Genomic DNA, 19938 nt, shown 5'->3' with positions numbered 1-19938 from the left:
AGCATCCTTCAGACACGCGGAAACTAAGATACCATTCCGTAAATGAGAGAGGGGGTCTGTTGTTCGCAGACCTGCCCCACAATAAATACCAAAGGGAGTGCTTCAGGCCGAAACGCGGGGCATGAAGCCCTAGAGGCCACGAAGGAAGGAAGAGCCGCAGCTAAGACGACTGTGTGGGGCCTGTGTGGGTGCCTCTAAAAGCGCAGGTGGTTTGTTTTTAACCACCTTTTGTCTTTTACCTGGTTTAAAGGACAATTGCATAAAACAATCTTAATTTAAATACAGTTTAAATAGAACTGTACTGATGGGCTTTTAATGTATAAAGAGGTGATTTGTATTACAGTAGTGCAAAGGAGGGAGCGGGACCGGCGTAGAATTTCTCCGAACTGTTACAGTTACCTTCATGTTAACCCGGACTGGGTCGCTTTAAGTTAGGGTGTTAATTATAATGTCTAGGCAACTACTAGGAAAGTCGCTAAAAAAGTACAGAAAAAGAAACAAGGGAATTAAAGTAGTGCACTAAAAAATAACACAAAAGAAGACTGTCAGGGAAGAATATAGGAACAGAGGTACAAGATATATCAAAAATAAGCAAAATGGCAGATAAGAATCCTACCTTATCAGTAATTATTTTATGTAACCAGATTAAACGCTTGAATTAAACGGCAGACATGGGGACACCTGGGTGGCTCTGTAGGTTGAGTGACTCTTGCTCTAATCTCAGGTTTTGGTCTCAGGGTTGTGAGTTCAAGCCCTGTGTTGAGCCTTCTTAAAAAAATAACAGAAGCAGAGGTAGTCTTTAGATTAAAAGACAGCAAGTAAGAGGAAGAAAAATGATGTGCCTTGTAAGTAGTAACCAGAAGAGAGCTCAAGAGGCTGTGCTAGGATCAGACAGAATAGACGTTAAGACAAAAGTTTAGAGACCTAGAAGAACATTTTATAATGGTAAGGAGTGACTCTCTCAAGATACATCAGCATAAATGTAGTCCCACTTAGTAACAGAGCCCGAATTACAGAGACGAAATTCGTGATAAGCTCAAAGGGAGAAGTAGATGACTGTGATGTTGGAGACTTTGCGCGGCTTTCAGGGATCGACACACAAGCAGACATGATTAGCAGCGGATAGAGACTCCGCACTGCGGACCAGCCAGACCTGACATGTATGGACTATTTCCCCCCAGAGCGAGCGGAGTTCACACCCTCTCTTCCAGTGCACGGGGCATCCTTCAGCCTAGAGCGCCTGTTAGGCCATAAACAAAAGCCTCAGTGAATTTAAAAGGATTGAAATAATACAAAATATGTTCTTCAGCCACAATGGGATGAAATTAGAAAAATCAGTGATAGAAGGAAATTTGGAAAATTGACGAGTTTGTGAAGATCAAACACTGCCCTCAGGAGCCACCGCGTCACAGAAGAAGACACAGGGTGTTGGGTTGTAAGCTCCTTGGGAGCTTCCTGGGCATTAGTCGACGCTGGGCTCTGTTTGGAGGGCAGGGAGAGACTGACTGAAGAGCGGGCTGCTGCAGAGTGGTAGGCGGTGGGTTTCATAAGCAAAACTACTTAACAAGTGAGGACGGCTTGAGCAGCTGCAGGACTCACGGGTCTCTGTGTCCACTCACCACTCCTTACAAAGTTTCCGTAGAGGCCTTGGCTGGCTTCAGTCACGGGTACTGTCCAGATGGTCTCAGGACCGCATCGATCTCTCGAGGCTGTCCCTACACTTGCTGCAGCTTTTGGGAGAGGAGAATCCAAGGGGAACCCACATTCCAAGGACAGGGTGGCGGTGAGGAGGTGCCGATTGCCTGCATTTAGGTCTCTGGTTAACTGGGAATCTCATCTTCTTAATGATCTCCCTGAACAAAGGGAGAGTAAAAGAATAAGATAAATGAAAATAGCCCAATCTGCCAAAACGTAAGGGATGCAGTAAGAGCAGGGCTTTGGGGGGGGGGGGCTTACAGCTGCAAATACCTACTTAAGAAAGAAGATCTCAAATCGTTAGCCTAATATTTCACTTTAAGAATTCAGGAAAAAAAAAAAAGAGCAAACAAAACCCAAAGCAAGCAGAAAGAAGAAAATAACAAAGATTAGATCAAAGATTGGTTCTTTGAAAAGATCAGCAAAACTGACAAAACTTTAGCTAGACTGACCAAGAAAAAAAGGAAAGACTCAAAATTACTGAAATCAAGAATGAAAGAAAGTGGGTGCTTGGGTGGCTCAGTGGGTGAAGCCTCTGCCTTCCGCTCGGGTCGTGATCCCAGGGTCCTGGGATCGAGCCCCACATCGGGCTCTCTGCTCCACAGGGACCCTGCCTCCTCTCTCTCTCTGCCTGCCTCTCTGCCTGCTTGTGATCTCTGTCAAATAAATAAATAAAATCTTTAAAAAAAAAAAAAAAAGAATGAAAGAAGGGATGTTACTACTGACTTTGCAGAGATAAAAAGCATTGTAATGGAATGCTTTGAATAATTGTATACCCCAAATTAGGTGATTTATTTATTTTTTTTTCAAGATTTTATTTATTTGACAGAGAGAGACACAGCGAGAGAGGGAATACAAGCAGGGGGAGTGGGAGAGGGAGAAGCAGGCTTCCCGCCAGGCAGGGAGCCTGATGTGGGGCTTGATCCTAAGACCCTGGGATCATGACCTGAGTCAAAGGCGGATGCTTAACGTCTGAGCCACCCAGGCGCCCCCCAAATTGGGTAATTTAAATAAGATGGAGAAATTTTTAGAAAGACACAAATAACTGAAATTGACTCAAGAAAAAACAAAAAATCTGCATAGGTTTACAACCAGTAAATAAATTGTATTAGTAATTTAAACATTCCCACAAGTATAAATCCTGGCCCAGATAGCTCCACTGGTGAATTCTATCAAACACTCAAGTAAACAGTTCTGATCCTTCCCACACTCTTTGAAAAGACATAAAAGGGCACCTGGGTAGCTCAGTTGGTTAAGGGTCTGCCTTTAGCTTGGGTCATGATCCCAGGGTCCTGGGATCGAGCCCCACGCTGGGCTCCCTGCTCAGCTGGGAGTCTGCTTCCTACTGTCCCTCTGCTGCTCCCCCTGCTTGTGCACGTGTGTACTCTCTCTCTTTCAAATAAATAAATTTAGAAAAAAATCTTAAAAAAAAAAAAAAAAGAAATAGAAGAGGAAGGAATACTCTCTAACTTATTCTGAGGTTATTATCATTATTTTTAAAGATTTTATTTATTTGACAGACACAGATCACAAGTAGGCAGAGAGGCAGGCAGAGAGAGGAGGAAGCAGGCTCCCTGAGGAGCAGAGAGCCTGATGCGGGGTTTGATCCCTGGACCCTGAGATCATGACCTGAGCCGAAGGCAGAGGCTTTAACCCACTGAGCCACCCAGGCGCCCCTCTGAGGTAATTATTATACTAATAACAGGATCAGACAAGCACATTATAGGAAAGAAAACTACAGTATGAAATCTGTTGTGAATCTAGAAGCTAAAGTCTTGTTTGTTTTTTTTTTTTTTAAGTTTATTTATTTTTTAATCCTGTGATCATGATCTGGGCCGAAGGCAGATGCTTAACTGACTGAGCCACCCAGCTGTCCTGCAAATACACTCTTAGGATAGAAATACTCAACAAACTAGAAATATGAGGGAGCGTCTTGATTTGATAAAGGATATCTATGAAACGTCTGCAGCTGAGATCTGACTTAATGGTGAGAGACCGAATGTTTCCCTTTAAGATTGGGAACATGACAAGGATGTTTCTGCTGTCACTGCTCCCGTTTACTCCTGGAGATTGTAGCCTGGGCAGTGAAAAGAGAAAGGGAAAAGGGTATCCAGGTTGGAAAGAAAGAGAACGGACCCCGTGTGCATAGAAAATCCTAAGGAATCCAGGAGAAAACTGTTAGAATTACAAATGGGTTGAGCAAGGTTGTGGTATATAGAATTAATAGAGAAAAGTCAGTTGTATTTCTCTACACCAACCATGAAGGAGACTGTCCTATTTATAATAGCATCAAGAAACAAAATACAGGAGCACCTGCCTGGCTCAGGTGGCGGAGCATATATCTCTTGGGGTTGCGAGTTGGAGCCCCAGGACAAACTGCGAAGGAATAAGCTGTAGCAGCATGTGAGGCTCGTACAGTTAACTGCAGATAGTTGTTGAAAGGGAGTAAAGGTGTCCTAAGGACGCCCCATGTTTGTGGATTGGGAGACACCAATAATCCCCCATTAACCTAGGGATTTAGTGCACCCTTATTAAAAAAAAAACCCTCGGTTCCCCCTCCCCCTTGCCTCGAGATAAGCTGATTCTAAAATTCACATAAAAATTCAAGGGACTCATAGTGGTCAAAGTAGTCTTGGAAAGGATAAGCAGAGTTGATGGATTCACCTTTTCCAAAACGTAATACAAAGTAATCAAGACAGTGTCGTTATGGCATAACGGTAGGTATAGATTAATGGAATGATACTGAGAAGACAATACATTTTACATTTTTGGTCATTTGATTTTTAAAGATTTTTTATTTATTAATTTGACAGAGAGAAATTACAAGTAGATGGAGAGGCAGGCAGAGAGAGAGAGATAGGGAAGCAGGCTCCCTGCTGAGCAGGGAGCCCGACGTGGGACTCGATCCCAGGACCCTGAGATCATGACCTGAGCCGAAGGCAGCGGCTTAACCCACTGAGCCACCCAGGCGCCCCTGGTCATTTGATTTTTGACAAGAGTACCAAGTGCCGGTTCAGTGAGGGCGGAGAAGAGTCTCTTAGTTAACGGTGCTGGGAGAACCGGACATCCACGCGTAAAAGAATGAAATTAACCCCTGCCTCACACTCGCCGTAAAAGTTAACTGAAAATGGTCATAAGCCTAAATGCGAAAGCTAAAGCTATAGAACTCTTACAAGAAAATACAGAAGTAGATTTTGGTGACCTCGGGAAACGGTCAGACACACTGACAGAAGTGTAAGTGACAAGAAAATTAGACTTCATCAGAATTGAAACTTTGATGCTTCAGAATGCTATCAGGAAAGTGAGAAGCCGGGCATCTGGCTGGCTCGGTCAGTGGGCCATGAGACTCTCAATCTTGAGGTTGTAAGTTTGAGGCCCACGTTGGGCACAGAGATTCCTTAAGAAGTGAAACTTTAGGGGCGCCTGGATGGCTCACTCCGTTGAGCCTCTGCCTTCAGCTCAGGTGGCCACCCCAGGGTCCTGGGATTGAGCTCTGCATCGGGCTCCGTGCTCGGCCAGGAGCCTGCTTCTCCTCTGCTTCTGCCTCTCCTCCCTGCTTGTTCTCGCTCTCAAAAAAAATAGAGTATTAAAATCCCAACAAAATGGGGGCGCCTGGGTGGCTTGTTTGGTTGAGCGTCTGACCCCCCCCCCCTTTTTTAAGGCTATTTCTCTCTTTTTTTTTTTTTAAGATTTTATTTATTTGACAGAGATCACAAGTGGGCAGAGAGGCAGGCAGAGAGAGAGGGAAGCAGGCTCCCCGCCGAGCAGAGAGCCTGACGCGGGGCTCGATCCCAGGACCCTGAGATCATGACGTGAGCCGAAGGCAGAGGCTTAAGCCCCTGAACGTCCGACTCTTGATTTCAGCTCAGGTCATGGTCTTAGAGTCTGAGTCGAGCTTGGGTTGGGCTCTGCTCTCAGTGCAGAATATGCTTAGGGTTGTCTCTTTCTCTCCCTTTCCCTCTGCCCCTCCTCCCTGCTTGGAGGTACGCTTTCTCCCAAATAAATCTTGGGGAAAAAAATATCAGAACATACTAGTGATTGCCATGGAGGAGGTTTGGGGCTTGATCAAAAAAGGGGCAGGGGGTTAAAAGGAACAGACTAGCGGTTATAAAATAAATCAGACATGGGGATGTAATGTATGGCTCATAATACATAACCGCTTAGTAGGATGACAGACGGCAGCTGGATTTAGAGTGGTGATCCCTTTTCTAAAAACATTACAGAGAGAAAGAGCCTGTGACTGCAGGAGCCGCGCACCAGAGAGTCTCAAGCAGACGCCCGCCTGGGTGTGCGGCCTGGGGCCCCATCTCACCACCTGGCAGATCCCGCCCTGGTCTAAAGCTGGGAGTCAGACAGTACCTGACTGAGCCAGCCGGGTGCCCCAGGGGCGGTCCCTTTGGAATGTATATAAACGTTGAATCCGGGTGTTGTATACCTGAAACTAACACGATTGTGTGTCAGCCATATTCAGTGAAGAAAAGCAGGTCCGGCGGGCCATTTGTCAGAGGTCAGGTTGTCTTTATCTCCTGTGGCAGAACGACTTTGACCTTGGAAGTCTTTTCTTCTGATTTGTGGTGGTCGCTGAGGGTTTCTGTGCTGAGACCGCCCCTTCCTGCACAGGAGTAAGGAGAAAATGTGCAGCGTATCCCCGAGGAGGATTCCTCAGCCCTTCTGCGCTCCCGGCGCTGTGTGCACTTTTTGCTTGTTCCGGCGCGTTGAAGGATGGTCGTCCCCTGTAAGGAAGGAGAAATTGAGGCACGGCAGGGCCACGCAGCTGCGGAGACATGGGGCAGCATCCGGTCCCGGCTCGGTGGCCGACTTTGTGGACCCCCGTGCTTGCCCCTTCCGTGGAACTTCAGCAACAGTATCTTTCTTCAGAAATGGGTTTTTGGGGATGTGCGCCTGGCTCGGACAGAGAGTGTAACTCGTGATCTCGGGGTCCAGTGCCAGCCCCACATTGGGCGTAGATTGCTGAAAATAAGTAAACTTAAAAAAAATAGGCTTTTGTTTGGTAAATTTTGGGCTTTAGGTTTACTTAGTGAAAGCATTTATATACAGACCAAAGTTCTCTATTTAGACCAAATTTTATTGTGAATTTCATACTTACACCCTTCACGTTTTAGTGGTTTGGTATCTTTGGTGAGTTGTGATGGGCTCCTGTACTCTCTGTTTCCAAAGTTGGGGTCACAGAACACATTACTGTCGGTTGATTAGTTCAGCATGGAAACAAGAAGAAATCATTAACCAGCATGTTATTCCAGAAGAATGACCAGGGGCCGTAATTCTGAAAATCCAGGAGCTTTTATCGAAGCCTCTCCACAGAGTGCGTTCTTTGCTACTTACTGGGCACAAATTGTAGCTCGTTTTTGGGCAGTGGTTTTGGGCTAGTCCAGGTTATTCATTAGCTCGCAGAGCCCTAAGTTCACTGTGGGTCGGATTGCCTGCTAGGAGCTCAGTGCCCTCAGCAGCTGCCTGACCTGCTGCGTTTAGATAGAGACACACAGGGTGGCCGAGACCAGAATGTCTTCACCGTGGAGCAGGTCAAGCCGGTGAGGCTCGTCGCCGTAGTCCAGTTACTCTCGTCGACAAATTTTCCCTTCGGAAATTGGTTTTTGAAGTCGGGGCGGGCAGTAAACCTCTCCCATCCTGAAAGCTAATGCTTCATCTGAAAAGAGGTTTTGCTAGATTTGCTCCCAGCAGTGTGGGGTGGCTTGGTTGCTCTTGGTGTCCTCTGCCTGGAGAGAGGTACAGAATGAGTGAGCAGGACCTAGCCTTTGCCAGGGAAGCCCTTGCCCAACCCCGGTGGACAGGTTGCTCTGCGATGTCCTCACGTCACAGACAATGGTGAATTGATGGTGCACCGTGGAAGGGGCCTCCTGCCTGGGCATTTGGTAAATTTAGGACATCTTGTTGGTTTGAATGTGTTAACCCTTATATGGATTATCGGTCACTTGCAGTTATACTAGATTTCCTTATTTTTTATTTTTTAACTTTTTTTTAAAAGATTTTATTTTTAAGAGAAATCACAAGTAGATGGAGAGGCAGGCAGAGAGAGAGGAGGAAGCAGGCTCCCTGCTGAGCAGAGAGCGCGATGCGGGGCTCGATCCCAGGACCCTGAGATCATGACCTGAGCCGAAGGCAGTGGCTTAACCCACTGAGCCACCCAGGCGCCCCTATTTTTTAATTTTTTAAAAAAGATTTTATTTATTTGACCCACAGAGATCACAAGTAGGCAGAGAGGCAGGCAGAGAGAGGAGGAAGCAGGCTCCCCACCGAGCAGAGAGCCCCATGCGGGGCTCGATCCCAGGACCCTGAGATCATGACCTGAGCCGAAGGCAGAGGCTTGACCCTCTGCGCCATCCAGGTGCCCCTAGATTTCCTTTAAAACTTACCTTAGACCGGCACGTTCGAGCCCAGTGCAGCAGGTGCAATTCCCCTTTGGCGTTTTCAGGGTTGATGCTTGGGGATGGCCTTGGTCAGTGGAGTCCGAGCCGCCCCGTGTCCAGTTAAGGGCTCCACCTGTGGGCTGTGTTGTGAGGGCTGGTGCTCCTTGGCCTCCATGGTGGTGTCTCTGCGTGAGATGGTGGCCCTGGGCCATAGTCTGGGCCCAGCCCAGTGATTTGGGTGGTCTGGCCTAAACCTGAGCCCAGGGAGGCTCCCGCACTGGGCCCTCCACTGAGGTGTCTGTGCAGCATCTTGTGAGTTCCCCTCTTGCTGGGAGTCCCTGCGTGGGCTGATGGGCTCCTCCCCTCGAGAGGGAACCCCACTCATCCTGCCCAGCCTCCTTTGTCTCTGTTGGTCGCCAGCCAGCCCTGTGGCAGGGGGTGTGTGTGTGTGTGTGTGTGCGCGCGCCTGTGCAAGGCTGTTGAGGTTGGGGAGGATCAGGTGGGGGCAGGGACAGGAAGTGCCTGGGAGACTGAGGTCACTGTGGCAGCAGGCGTGAGGGGCACCCCACCCTGTTCGGAGAGGTCGGGGGTGTCTTGAGGCTGCCATCCTCACTGCTTAGTTGGGAGGGGGAGGGGACGCGGCTGCAGAGCACTCAGGGTCGGGGGAGAAGGGCATGGCTAGGGGTTCCAGAGAATCTCTGTGGGTCCCCCTTACGGGAGCGTGATGCACAGTGCGCGGGACCTCGTGCGCAGGCCGCGCTGGAGGCGTGGATGGCCCCCTCCGCCCGTGGAAGAGACTCGGGTTTCGTGCAGGGGAAGCTGTGGTCAGATGCACCCGAGGACCCAGCAGGGCAGCGTCCAGCTTCGGCGTGAACATCCCTGCACGTGGGTCCACTGCCTCACTAGGCAGTCTGCTCTTCTGTTCTCTTCGTTGTGCAGGAAAACAGGAGGCGTCCCGGGAAACCTGGGCCTGGAGGTTCACGAGTTATGCTAAGGGGAACACCCTCGTCACTTCTACCGGGGTGATGGCCCCAGAGGCCCTTCCACGTGCCCTTTCCCATTCACCTCCCCAAAACCTACTGCCATCGTTGGGTACCTCTGCACCCCTTACGGGTCTCTCACACGGGTGCCCCTGAACGCTGTGCTTCGGTCTTGCGCGCTCCTAAACATTTCCTGTTCTTCAGTATTTCCGTCCGCGTTCCTTTTCCTCACAGCAGGCTGTTGAAGACCCAGGACGCGTAAGGGGCGTTACGTTGGGAACCCCTAGTGGGGTCCCCCGTGCTCTTGGCCGTCTGGCAGCTGGGGACGGAGGCCAGATCACATGTAGCTGACACCTTGGCCAGACTCGAGGTGCTGCCCTGCCGTTCCGGGGGGCTCGTGCTGTGTCTGCTGACGCCCGTGACCTAGCCGCTGTGCGCCTCCCTGCTCTGTCCCAGGCAGTCCTTTGGGAGGACGCCCGATGGTGGTCGGCCCGTGCCTTCCATGGACGTGTTGGGATGCTTGGACCGAGAGCCCCTTCCCTTCCTGAGCGGCTGCCCGGGGGCGCTTCATGTGGAAGAGGCACGACAGCTGCTTGGCTCTTTCTTCCAGTGCCTAGTTTCCAAGTTAATTTGTTCCTTAATATCCTCAGCTAATGAGGTGCTTTTTTTTTAAATAAAATTTTGAACTCACGGATTTAATTGTTCTTGTGAATTTTGGCCACGGCACTTTTTATCCTTTTTGAAGCTCGGGCTGTCCCCCCTTTGGCTCATGGCGTCTCTCCTCTGGGTGCCCAGTGTTCCCGACGTGGCCCTGGTGGTGTGCGCGCTTTGAGAGTCCTCGTCAAGTCCAGGTTGCCGTGGGCCTCGCCCAGTCGTGGGTTCGGCAGTTTTGCCGGGAAGCCTGGCTTCTTGTAGTGTGACATGGTGCTCCCGGAGCACAGCCTGGAGGTGGGGGTGCGCTCGGCCACCGACATCGTCTTGTTCTGAGCCTCCTGTGAGGACAGCTGGAGGGGACACACGTGCGCATCTCGAGGGGAAAATGCCTCACGAGGCCCTTGTGGACTCTAGCTCAGGTCGGGACAGCCGGGCTTTTCTCCTGAAGCTCGTCCGCCCCAGGATCTCGAGGACGCTGGGGGTGCTTGGGTAGGCTATGTCCTGATCGCTCGTGAGTGACCTTCATGCTGTTGCAGCACGACAGGCTCTGAGCCCGCCACCGTCAGTGTGGTGACCGGGCCACCTGGCCCAGTGCCGCTCCTGGCCCGCCCGGCCGCGGCCGCGCTCACGTTCGCGCCGCCGCCTGCGTGTTTTCCCCTTTCCTCACTGCCGTGCGGCTCCGTGGCTGTCCCCGGGAGCCTCGGTGCCCTCTCGCTGCCATGGACTGTCGCGGGGGGCCTGCGGCACGCCCATGGCGCTCTGGACCCTCGCCCTCGGTCAGGTTTGCGCCGGGCGCGCGGGGGGCTGACTGTGCTGGATGGAGAGTCCCGGTCGCACGTTTCCTTGCGCGGGGCTCGGCCGTCACGTTTGCTTCTGTGGCGGGGCTCGGCCAGACTCCGAGTGTCTTCGATTTTCCTTCTCGCGTGAGCTGCTTGCGCTTCTTCGGTGTTCAGAGGACTTTCCCTTTGCAGTCGGGCGCTGTCATGAAAGTAGGTGTCGGTTCGTGTTATTTGGGGTCAGGACGCCCAGGTACAGGTGTGGAGGTTTCGGGGAGGCCGTGGGGTGACAGCTGCCGTTTGCCCTGCTGCCGCGCTGGCCCTTCCCTTCGGGGCTCTGCTGGCCCCAGGGTGGGTCTCGCTCCGCCGCGGCGTTCGCAACTTTTGTCTTGAGTCCTTCGTTGCGGCCTTCGTTGCTGCGCCGGGAGCGTCCTCGTGTCTTCTCCTGCCGAGACCTCTGTCATCTGTGCTCGTATCGCTGCCGCGCTAGTCTTCGTTTCCGGAGCGTGTACTTGTGATTTACTTGACGTCTGTTCCCGGATGCCTGAATTTTTCTAGTGGACTGTGTTTTCTTCGTGTCTCTCCGCATGCTTTGAAGGAGAGGGCTCTGCTTTTGCTTGCTTCTGGCCGGGGGCCTTCCCGGGGCCCTTTCCTTGTTCCTGGGGCTGCTGGTCTGCTCCCGCGGCCTCTGCTCTGACGTCCGCTCCCGTGGGAGGTGAGCCCGGTACTGGCTGTGGCTGACGCGTATGTGAGGGCAGTTTTCTGAGCGGATGGCGGGGGCCAGGGTCGGTGCGGGGGGCTTTTCCGCAGCGCTCCCCGGCTGCGGCCTCGGCGACCGCTTTCGCAGGTTCTGGGCTTGCCCTGCTTCCCGGGGCCTTCCCCGACCCTCCGCTCGTCTGCTGCTCGGCGGGACTCGGAGCAGGCCCCGGTGTGCGCGCGGCGGGCGGCGGCTCAGCTCCCCTGGGCCCCAGGCTCAGCCTTCGGAGCTCGCGCCGGTCCGCTTCGGGCCTCCCTCCCTCCGGTCCGGTGGGCCGGCCGCTCTCCTCTCTCCGACCTCGGCCGACGAGCTGCGCGGAGGCCTGTGGCCTTGGGGGTTTTCCCGGGGAGGGAGTGCGCTGCCGGGTGACGGCAGCTGCCCCCGAGCAGCGAGTCGGGCCTTGCGCGCCTGGCTCTCCGGCCCCCCCGTGTGTGCACCCATGCCCGTGCCCCTGTCCAGGGACGCCTCGCCGCCGGCCGTGGCGGGACAGCAGCGCGTGGTTGTGTGTTTGCTGGGAAGCAGCCGCTTTGAGGAAGCTCTGGTGCGAGGCCGCCGCCCCCTCGGTTGTGTTCTGCAGCCGCCGCCTGGCTCGCTTGTGTTTTTCCGTCTGTCCTGGTGGTAACGCCTCTCGCTTCACGCGCTTCTAGTTTGATTTAATGCTTTCCAGTCCCGGCTAAGACCTGTGGCTCCTACGACAGCTGGTCCCGCTCATTTAGCGTCACTTCTAACCCCGAGCTCCACTCCGGACCGACCCCTTACGGCTGCACAGCACAGGTTCCTGCCCCTCCGGCTCTCCAGCCCTGTAGGGCCGCGTAGGTGCGGCCGGGCGGAAGTGGATTCCTGTACGCCGGTGAGAAGCGCGCGTGCACAAGGGGTCACGGGTGTGCACTCGCGGGTGCACGCTCACACCCAGACACACATCCGCGCTCGCACACAGGCACGCTCGGCCGCACACGCCTGCACAGCGGTTTGCCGTGGGTCAAGCTGCCTGTCGTCAGCAGGGGCCGCCGGGGCGCTGTGGCCATGGCCACCTGCTCCAGGTCGGGAAAGCGGGGTTTGGCAGAGATAACCCTGTGTAAGAAACAGGTGGCCCTTGACCTGCCGCCCTGGGCCGTTAAAGCCCACTGCTCTCACCTGTTCCCTGTCCCTTCCCCGACCCTTCAGGGAGCCTTTGGCTGCTCCTTCTGTTACTCCCGCGACCAGCTCTGGCCTGCGTGACATCAGGGCCAGTGCCGGTGCCTGCCTGCGCCCCTCGCTCCCCAGAGCCGGCCGCCGTGCGTGTTCTGTTAAAGGTCTCCTGCCCTCCCCCCTGCCTGAAACAGTGACTCCCCAAGCGCAGGAAGTGTCGTTTTTTTTTTTTTTTTTTTTTTTTTTTTTAAAGATTTTATTTATTTATTTGACACAGAGAGATCACAAGTAGGCAGAGAGGCAGGCAGAGAGAGAGGAGAAAGCAGGCTTCCCACCGAGCAGAGAGCCCGATGCGGGGCTCGATCCCAGGACCCTGAGATCATGACCTGAGCCAAAGTCGTAGGCTCAACCCACTGAGGCACCCAGGTGCCCCAGGAAGTGTCGTTTTAACCTACCTCTTGGCACTCAGATGGCGCCTGGTGAGTGAGCCGGCCACATGGCCCTGTCCTGACCAGCTGCTCTGCCGGGGCTTTCTAGGGCCCTGTGTTTTAGCGAGTTGGTAGTAAAAGAAGAATGATGTTCTGGGAGTGTCCCGGACAGGAGGAGGTCGCTTTGCTGGAGGAGGTGACGTAAGTTCCACGAGGGCTGAGCATGTGGAGAGCGTTTCTGGAGGACACGGATGCGCCCTGTGTCTGGACAGCTGTAGAGCGCGTCGGGCTGGCGGTGCTCGGGGGGGCTGCTCTGGAGGCCTTTGCTCCCCCTGCGAATGCGGTGGCAGTGCAAGGACTAGCCCGGAGATGGTGCTCCAGAGGGAACCTCGTCCTGCTCCCACGCAGTCGGGGGTTTACGGAGATGTGCTCTCGTCTCCAACTCACTGTGTCCCGTGGGAGGAATCCTTTCTTCGATTTTTACAGTACTTGTCACCTGTGTAGCCCTAGAAGGTCTCCCACGCTCTCTAGGCCTCCCTTTCCACACTTGGCCACGGCAGAGTGAACCCGAGCGTGGCCTGATGGCCGTTCTTCCTCGGACACGCGCCACGCGCAGACTTCGTGGGGTTGGGTCCGGTGCAGCGTCTGGGGCTGTCAGGCATGTGGCGTGCTCTCCGTCTCCTTTACACGTGGTGCGGGAAACTTCCAGATCTCATCCCAGATGGTAGAAGTGGATTTATCAGACTTCGTAGGTTGGTGCATTTCGTAGAGAAAATTAGAAGCATATTATAGTTAAAACTTCATACTTTTAAAAATTGCCTGTGGCTGTAACAGTCAATTTTAGGAATAAACTTTCAGCTGATAATGACTCACTGTGGAAAGTGTTTAGCAGGTGTTTGAGTACTCTCGGTTCCAGAACTGTGGCAAAAGGTAGGATTGAAAATGGCGCTGTAGAGCCCTCCTGTCCTGCTGTGGCTGCTTTCCTGTGTGGTGCTTTTACAGACTTGCCCTGTTTTGACCCGGGGGCCCTGTGTGAGGCCCCAGCTTCTGTCCCAAGCACTTCCCTGCTGGTTTCGGCTGCTGGGAGATTGCTTCTTTCCTTGCCTCCTAGAAGCAGTGGTTCTGCCTTTGATTCTGACGTGTTGGTCTTGTCAGGGGACAGATGTTTGCATAGAAATCAGTTAAAGTAAAAATGCATTTGTGTTCTCTTTTTTTAGGTAAAAGTAAAGAAGCAGAAATAAAGAGAATAAACAAGGAACTGGCAAACATTAGATCAAAATTTAAAGGTAAGTATGTTCAATCTTTTTCATAAAAAGGGCTTTTTTTTTTTTTTCAAGATTTTATTTACTTATTTGACTGACGGAAATCACAAAGAGAGGCAGGCAGAGAGAGAGGAGGAAGCAGGCTCCCGGCTGAGCAGAAAGCCCGATGCGGGGCTCGATCCCAGGACTCTGGGATCATGACCTGCGCCGAAGGCAGAGGCTTTAACCCACTGAGCCACCCAGGTGCCCCAAATAAAGTCTTTAAAAAAAAAAGAAATCTGCTTAAAAGATTTTAGTTTTTTATTTATGAGACAGAAAGAGTGAGTGAGTGAGTGAGTGTGAGGGGCAGAGGGAGAGGGAGACTGTCACGCAGATTCCCTGCTGAGTGCGGAGCCCGATGCTGGGCGGTGCAGCCCTGAGATCAGGACCTGAGTGAGATCAAAGGGTCCGACGGTCAGCTGACTGGGCCACCCCGGGCCGCAGGAGTAAGATGTGTTTGAAGTCAAGCCGTTGGTTGCTGTTGACGTAGACAGCTCATGTGGAATTGACCAGGTCGGGCGGCCCCTCGCTGGACACAGCCTTGTCCCTGACCCGGTTCAGGTGGAGGTCTCAAAGAGAGGCGCCACCGGAGGCTGCTCGTGGGTTTGGGGTGCAGGTAATTAGCAGCTCCCATACGGAAGCCCGTTTGGCTTTGTGGATGAGGAGTGGACGTGACCTCACCCTCTCAGTAGACCGCCACTTTCCCTGAGAAAAGACCCCCATTTTGAAGAACTGTCAGGCATAGGATTTTAGTCTTGACTGGAGAGCCTTGGTTGGAAGCCTTTGCTTTTTCTGAGTTTGAGATCCGGTTCAAGCGTTCGCGCAGCCCGGAATTAGCAAGTGGAGGAGAGGGCTAGGCCTGAGTCCAAGAGCTGGAGGGGTGGGTGGCAGGCGGAATTTCTAGGAATGGATGGCTTTTCAGGACTCGAGAATGGATATCCTGTGTCATTAAGTGATGCAGAAACCAGTGGAATTGGGTATTTCTCTGTTGAGTGCTCGGGAAAGTATTGTTTTCTTTTCCTTTTTTTTTTCTTTCATCCGCTGCTTTATTTCAGGGCTTGTGGCTGACAGCGCTCCCCGACCTAGCCCCCCTCTGCTACAAAAGTAACTGAACTTGCAAAGGGGTTGTTCTGGCTACAGGACGTGGCTTGGAATCTCAGCCCACAGGCCTTGGAAGTCAGGGGAGGAGGGAGGGCAGTCCAGGTCCAACAGGCAAGTGCAGGTGAGGCAGCCTTGCCCTTGCCCAGAGTGTTGGGACACTGGCTCTGAGGAGAAGCAAGCATGTTCACGGCTTTCTTAGCCAATGACGGTCTTCAGGGCCCTGGGGGACCCAGCAGCGCACCCCTCCTCCAGTCCGTGCCCGCAGGCACACTGCCATGCTTGCGGCTGTACACACTCACACTCACACTCACATCCACTCCGTACACGCGGAGGGCTCTGAAGGTCTGGATCCAGAGCCCGGACCCTGGAATGTCTCTGGACTGGCAGGCGGTGGGACAGGACCACGGCAGGTGGCGCGGCCAGGGTTGTGGGTCCTCTGCATTGCTGTCGACTGGCTGCCGCCCGGGCACCTATCCAGTCACGGTACGTGCCCCTGCTTCCGACAGATCGTGATAGGCATCTGGGATGCCCCTGGGCGCACAGTGCGAGAGATGACTCCCGTGTTGCAGGCGCGGTCCTTTTCTTATGGCAGAAGACTTGCTGGGCTTGCAGAAGGGGCAGGTGGACTGGGTCTCTGGAGCGCGGGCCGTCCTTCGGGGGCGGCTTCTATTCGGAATTTCTGCACCCTCGTCTTTTCTCCTCATCGTGACAGCCTTGTTCCATGTTTTCGTATTTTTAACTGGGCCTGAAACTCCTGAAATTGTGTGTGAGGTTTGCTTTTGCATATATGTACGCACACATTGGAATATATGTGTGTGTGTGCGCGTGCGCATGCATTTTGGGGGTCTGTAACTTTTATTGCTCAGATGTTTTTAGAAAAAAATTTTTTTTTAAAGATTTTATTTATTTATTTTACAGACGGAGATCACAAGTAGGCATAGAGGCAGGCAGAGAGAGAGAGGAGGAAGCAGGTTCCCTGCTGAGCAGATGCGGGGCTCGATCCCAGGACCCTGAGATCATGACCTGAGCTGAAGGCAGAGAATTAACCCACTGAGCCACCCAGGCGCCCCTAGAAATTTGTTTTTGTTAAGATTTTATTTCTTTAGATTCATCGTGAAATTGAGAAGAAGGTACAGAAATTTGCCGCATGCCCCTGTCGCCACATGCGCTCCCCGTTACCGATACCCCACCGGGCTGGCGCATTTGCTGCAGCTGATGAACCTACATGGACACATCGTCATTGTCATTGTCTTCTTCTTTTTTTTTTTTTTTTTTTTTAGATTTTATTTATTTATTTGTCAGAGAGAGAGGGAACACAAGCAGGGGGAGAGGGAGAAGCAGACTCCCCACTGAGCAGGCAGCCTGACACGGGGCTGGATCCCAGAACCCTGGGATCATGACCCGAGCCACCCGTGCACCGCTAGACCCAGAGTCCACAGCTGACTCGCGGTGTGTGTTCTGTGGTTCTGCACGAAGGGGTGATGGTATGTAACCACCATCATGGCGTCAGGCAGGTACTTTCACTGCCCTGAAAATCTTTTGTGCTCTGCCTGTTCCTCCGTTCCTTCCCCTCAAACCCTGGCCGCCACTCCTCTTTTACCGTCTCCGTAGTTTTGCCTTTCCCGGAAGCTCAGGACGCGGCCTTTCAGACCGCGTCAGGTGCCCGCAAGCTCCTTCCCACGGCTTCACGGCTCCTTTCTCTTTGTCACGGATGCACAGGCCAGGGTCAGCCTGGGCCACCTGCTGAAGGACACCTCGGCGGCTTCCAAGCTGGGTCGGTTACGGAAGTCGCGGCACGAGCTGTAGACAAAGCTGCCGCGAGCACGCCGGGACAGGTTTTGTGTGGACGTCAGCTCCCGGCCCCTTCGGTGGAGACCAGGGGGCGTGACCGCCGGATCGCGCGGTGACAGTGCGTGTCCTTGGGTGAGAAGCCGGCAGACGGTCTCCCAGGGTGGCCGCTCCACCGTGCGTCCCACCAGCCACACAGATGAGCCGGTCTCTGGTGCCGCCCGTGGGCTGGCTTTGGGCCGTCCCGGCAGGTGCGCACAGGGAGCGCACGACTGTTGTGAGGATTTTATTTATGTATTTATTGGGGGGAGGGAGTCTCACTTTCGTTTTAATCTGCGTTTCCCTGATGGCGTGTGTTGTGCGCTCGTTTGCCGTCTGTGGGTCTTCTCGGGGGAGGGCTTGTGGCTTTCATTGTCTCTCCAAGGGCCAGCACGTGGTGGTCCAGAGTGAGGGCGCTCTGCCCGCCTGCAGATGTCTTCCTGCTCCGATGCTGGTCGCGTCACGTACCCTGTGTCTGCTCAGCTGCGACGTGTGGTGTTGATGACCTTCTCGGGCCGGTTCTCTGTGAAGCAGGTGCTGAGGTGGGCTTGGAGGACACAGGATTTCGGAGAGAGGAGGGCCCGTGAGAACTGAGGGAGGGAGAGGGCTGGAGGCAGGCGGAGGAGCCCGTGGAGCCGCTGGCCTGTTCGCGAGCTTCGTGGTGCAGCTTGCTGTGAGAGGCGCCTGCATTGGGTGGGATCGGCTGGGCGCTTGTTGCATCCGCTTGCTCAGCTGTGGCTCGAAGCCGAGGAAGGCAGCCCCGGACAGGACCGACCCTGCCGCTAACCACACTCCGCAGCTCCGGTCCTTAACTGAAGGAGGGTCCGCGTCCGCTGCACAGGCTACATCTACGTTTGGAGATCCGTAAAAATCGCTGCATAGAAAGTGAATGCCTAATAGGCGTTAATCGTGTTGTCATTGAGAAAGAGTTCACGGCCCTTCGGATGGTCAGCCTTCAGATTCTTGGTGTAAATGTTTTGGGGGCGAACAAGGCATCTGTTGTTTCTTCTGTCTTGGTGCCTGCCTGAGCCAAGCTGTCCTAGATGGGAAAGAGCTTCCCTCTTCTCTGTGGAGCAGTTGGCATTGCTGCATGTGTGTGCCCTGACCGGTGACAGAGACGAGAAGACCGACCTTGGTCTTCAGGAGCGCGCACCCCGGGGCGTGTGCTGCAGTTAGGGCCGATGAGCAAAGTCAGGTCTGCGCCATCCGGGAGAAACGGAGTGCACGTCACTAACGGAGACATACGCGTGCGTCTCAGTTTTCTAGTAGCCACATTTAAAAGAGAAGCAGATGGAACTAATTCTGGGGGCGCCTCGCTGGTTCGGTAAGAAGAGCACGTGACTCTTGACGTGGGGCTGTGTGTTTGTGCCCCACGCTGGGTGCAGACGTTACTAAAAAACAAAAAACCAAAACTTAAAGAAACCTACTTTTAATTTACTCAGTCTAGTATGCCTAAAATGTTGTTGCAGTGTGTGGTCAACAGAAAAAGGTCTCTCTTCCTATAAAGAGGTATCCTACATGTTTTCCATGCGAGTCTTTGGACTCTGGTTATGCTCAGAGCACACTCGGTTCAGACCGGCCACGCTTCGGGGGCTCAGCAGCCGTGTGTGGCCGGAAGCCACCTTGCCAGACGGTGCAGACGTCAGCCATGTCTTCTGCGGAAAACAGAAAGACACAATCGTACACAGAACTTTGAAAGTCTAACAGAGTGACAAGAAGAAAGGGGGCTTCCCTAGGCTGCTCTAGGAAGACGTCGTGTCCACAAAAGCGAGGACAGCCCTGAGCTGTTTGTGCCTTGAGAGCGGCTGCTGACCCCGAAGAGCGAGCCGCGAGACATTTTGGTCTCCGTGAGGGTTGAGGCGCGCTACCTCTCAGCGTGCTGTTGCCTCCCCGGGGACACGGCCACACTGGGAGGCTGCCGTGACCACCGGGAGCCGGTGCGTTGCTGCCGTCTGGCCGGCAGAGGTCAGGGAGGCTCCTCGCTGTCCTACCACGCCCAGGACAGATGCAGCGTGCGGCCGTGGGCAGTCCTGCTCCAGGAGAGGATCAAAGCCTGGAACCCCCCCAGAAGGGGAGGGTCTGCCACGTTACACTGAGACTCTCAGAGGCAAGGTCCTCAGGGCAGGAGCAGACTGTCGTGGACGTGCAGCGGGCCTTCGGGCCCCCGAGTGCCCCACAGAACCTCAGACTTCACACCGGCTTCGGGTGAGGAGACGACCCCTGCAGGAGGGCACACGTGAATCCTAGACCCGACTTCTCACGCAGCATGTCCGGTATGTCGTCGCCGTGACCGGCGCGTCACGACAGCACGAGCAAGAAGCAGAGGCGGAATTACCGGGAGTCTGAGACCGGATTTCAGATCACAGTACCAAAGTCCATCTACCATTTTTCAAGAAAAGGCGTGCTTGAACTTTTGAGCAGGAGACTTCTGGTGGGAAAGGGGACGTGGCGAATCGTGGTAGGACCAGACGGACCTTCCAGAACCGAGGCCTGCAGTAACCAGAAAGAAGGACTCAGGGTCTCAAACAGCACCCGTGCTTGCGGCGGGATTCGTGCTCTGAGTGACAGGCGAGAACCAAACCCGTCCCAGGTACGGGAGCCCGGATGCGGCGCAGACGGGGCAGACGGAGGCCGCAGAGAGGGGACCGCTGAGAGGGTCTGGGAGGCGTCATTGGTAAACCAGGAGGAAAGGGGGGTGTACAGCTTTAAGATCGTGGGAAGTCGTGTGTGTGAGGAGCGAGGGTCTGCGGTCCCCTTGACGAGGATGGAGGAAGCCCTCAGGCCAGCACCGGTGAGGCTTTGCCGCCGTCATTTGTTTCTCCTGAATCCTTTGAAATCCAATTCCTAATTCTGCCTTTCTAGATTTTATGCATTGACAATTTATTTTTCTGAGTTCAAAAGATTG

The 19938-nt window shown here is 53.6% G+C and overlaps 1 protein-coding gene and 1 pseudogene across 9 annotated transcripts in view; both read left to right on the top strand.

Annotated features, from left to right (window-relative positions):
• AP2A2 (adaptor related protein complex 2 subunit alpha 2) overlaps nucleotides 1–19938 on the top strand; it is a 78931-nt gene that overhangs the window by 22535 nt on the left and 36458 nt on the right. For 4 of the 9 annotated variants that reach the window (XM_059151865.1, XM_059151843.1, XM_059151834.1 and 1 more), the window contains exon 2: nucleotides 14022–14090. Coding sequence is in view for 5 of the 9 variants with exons in the window: in XM_059151843.1 (XP_059007826.1) it covers nucleotides 14022–14090 (69 nt within the window). In the remaining 4 variants the exon portion in view is untranslated. Of the gene's footprint in view, nucleotides 1–11063; nucleotides 11207–13510; nucleotides 13557–13638; nucleotides 13735–14021; nucleotides 14091–19938 lie in introns of those variants that run through there. The other 5 variants (XR_009348639.1, XM_059151815.1, XM_059151825.1 and 2 more) reach the window with 3 other exon arrangements.
• On the top strand, nucleotides 19754–19851 carry LOC131823048 (U6atac minor spliceosomal RNA; annotated as a pseudogene).

Source organism: Mustela lutreola, chromosome 1 (genome assembly GCF_030435805.1).
Source record: "Mustela lutreola isolate mMusLut2 chromosome 1, mMusLut2.pri, whole genome shotgun sequence".
NCBI lineage: Eukaryota > Metazoa > Chordata > Mammalia > Carnivora > Mustelidae > Mustela > Mustela lutreola.
Note: the sequence above shows the minus strand (reverse complement) of the source record. Positions and strands in the feature narration are given on the sequence as shown.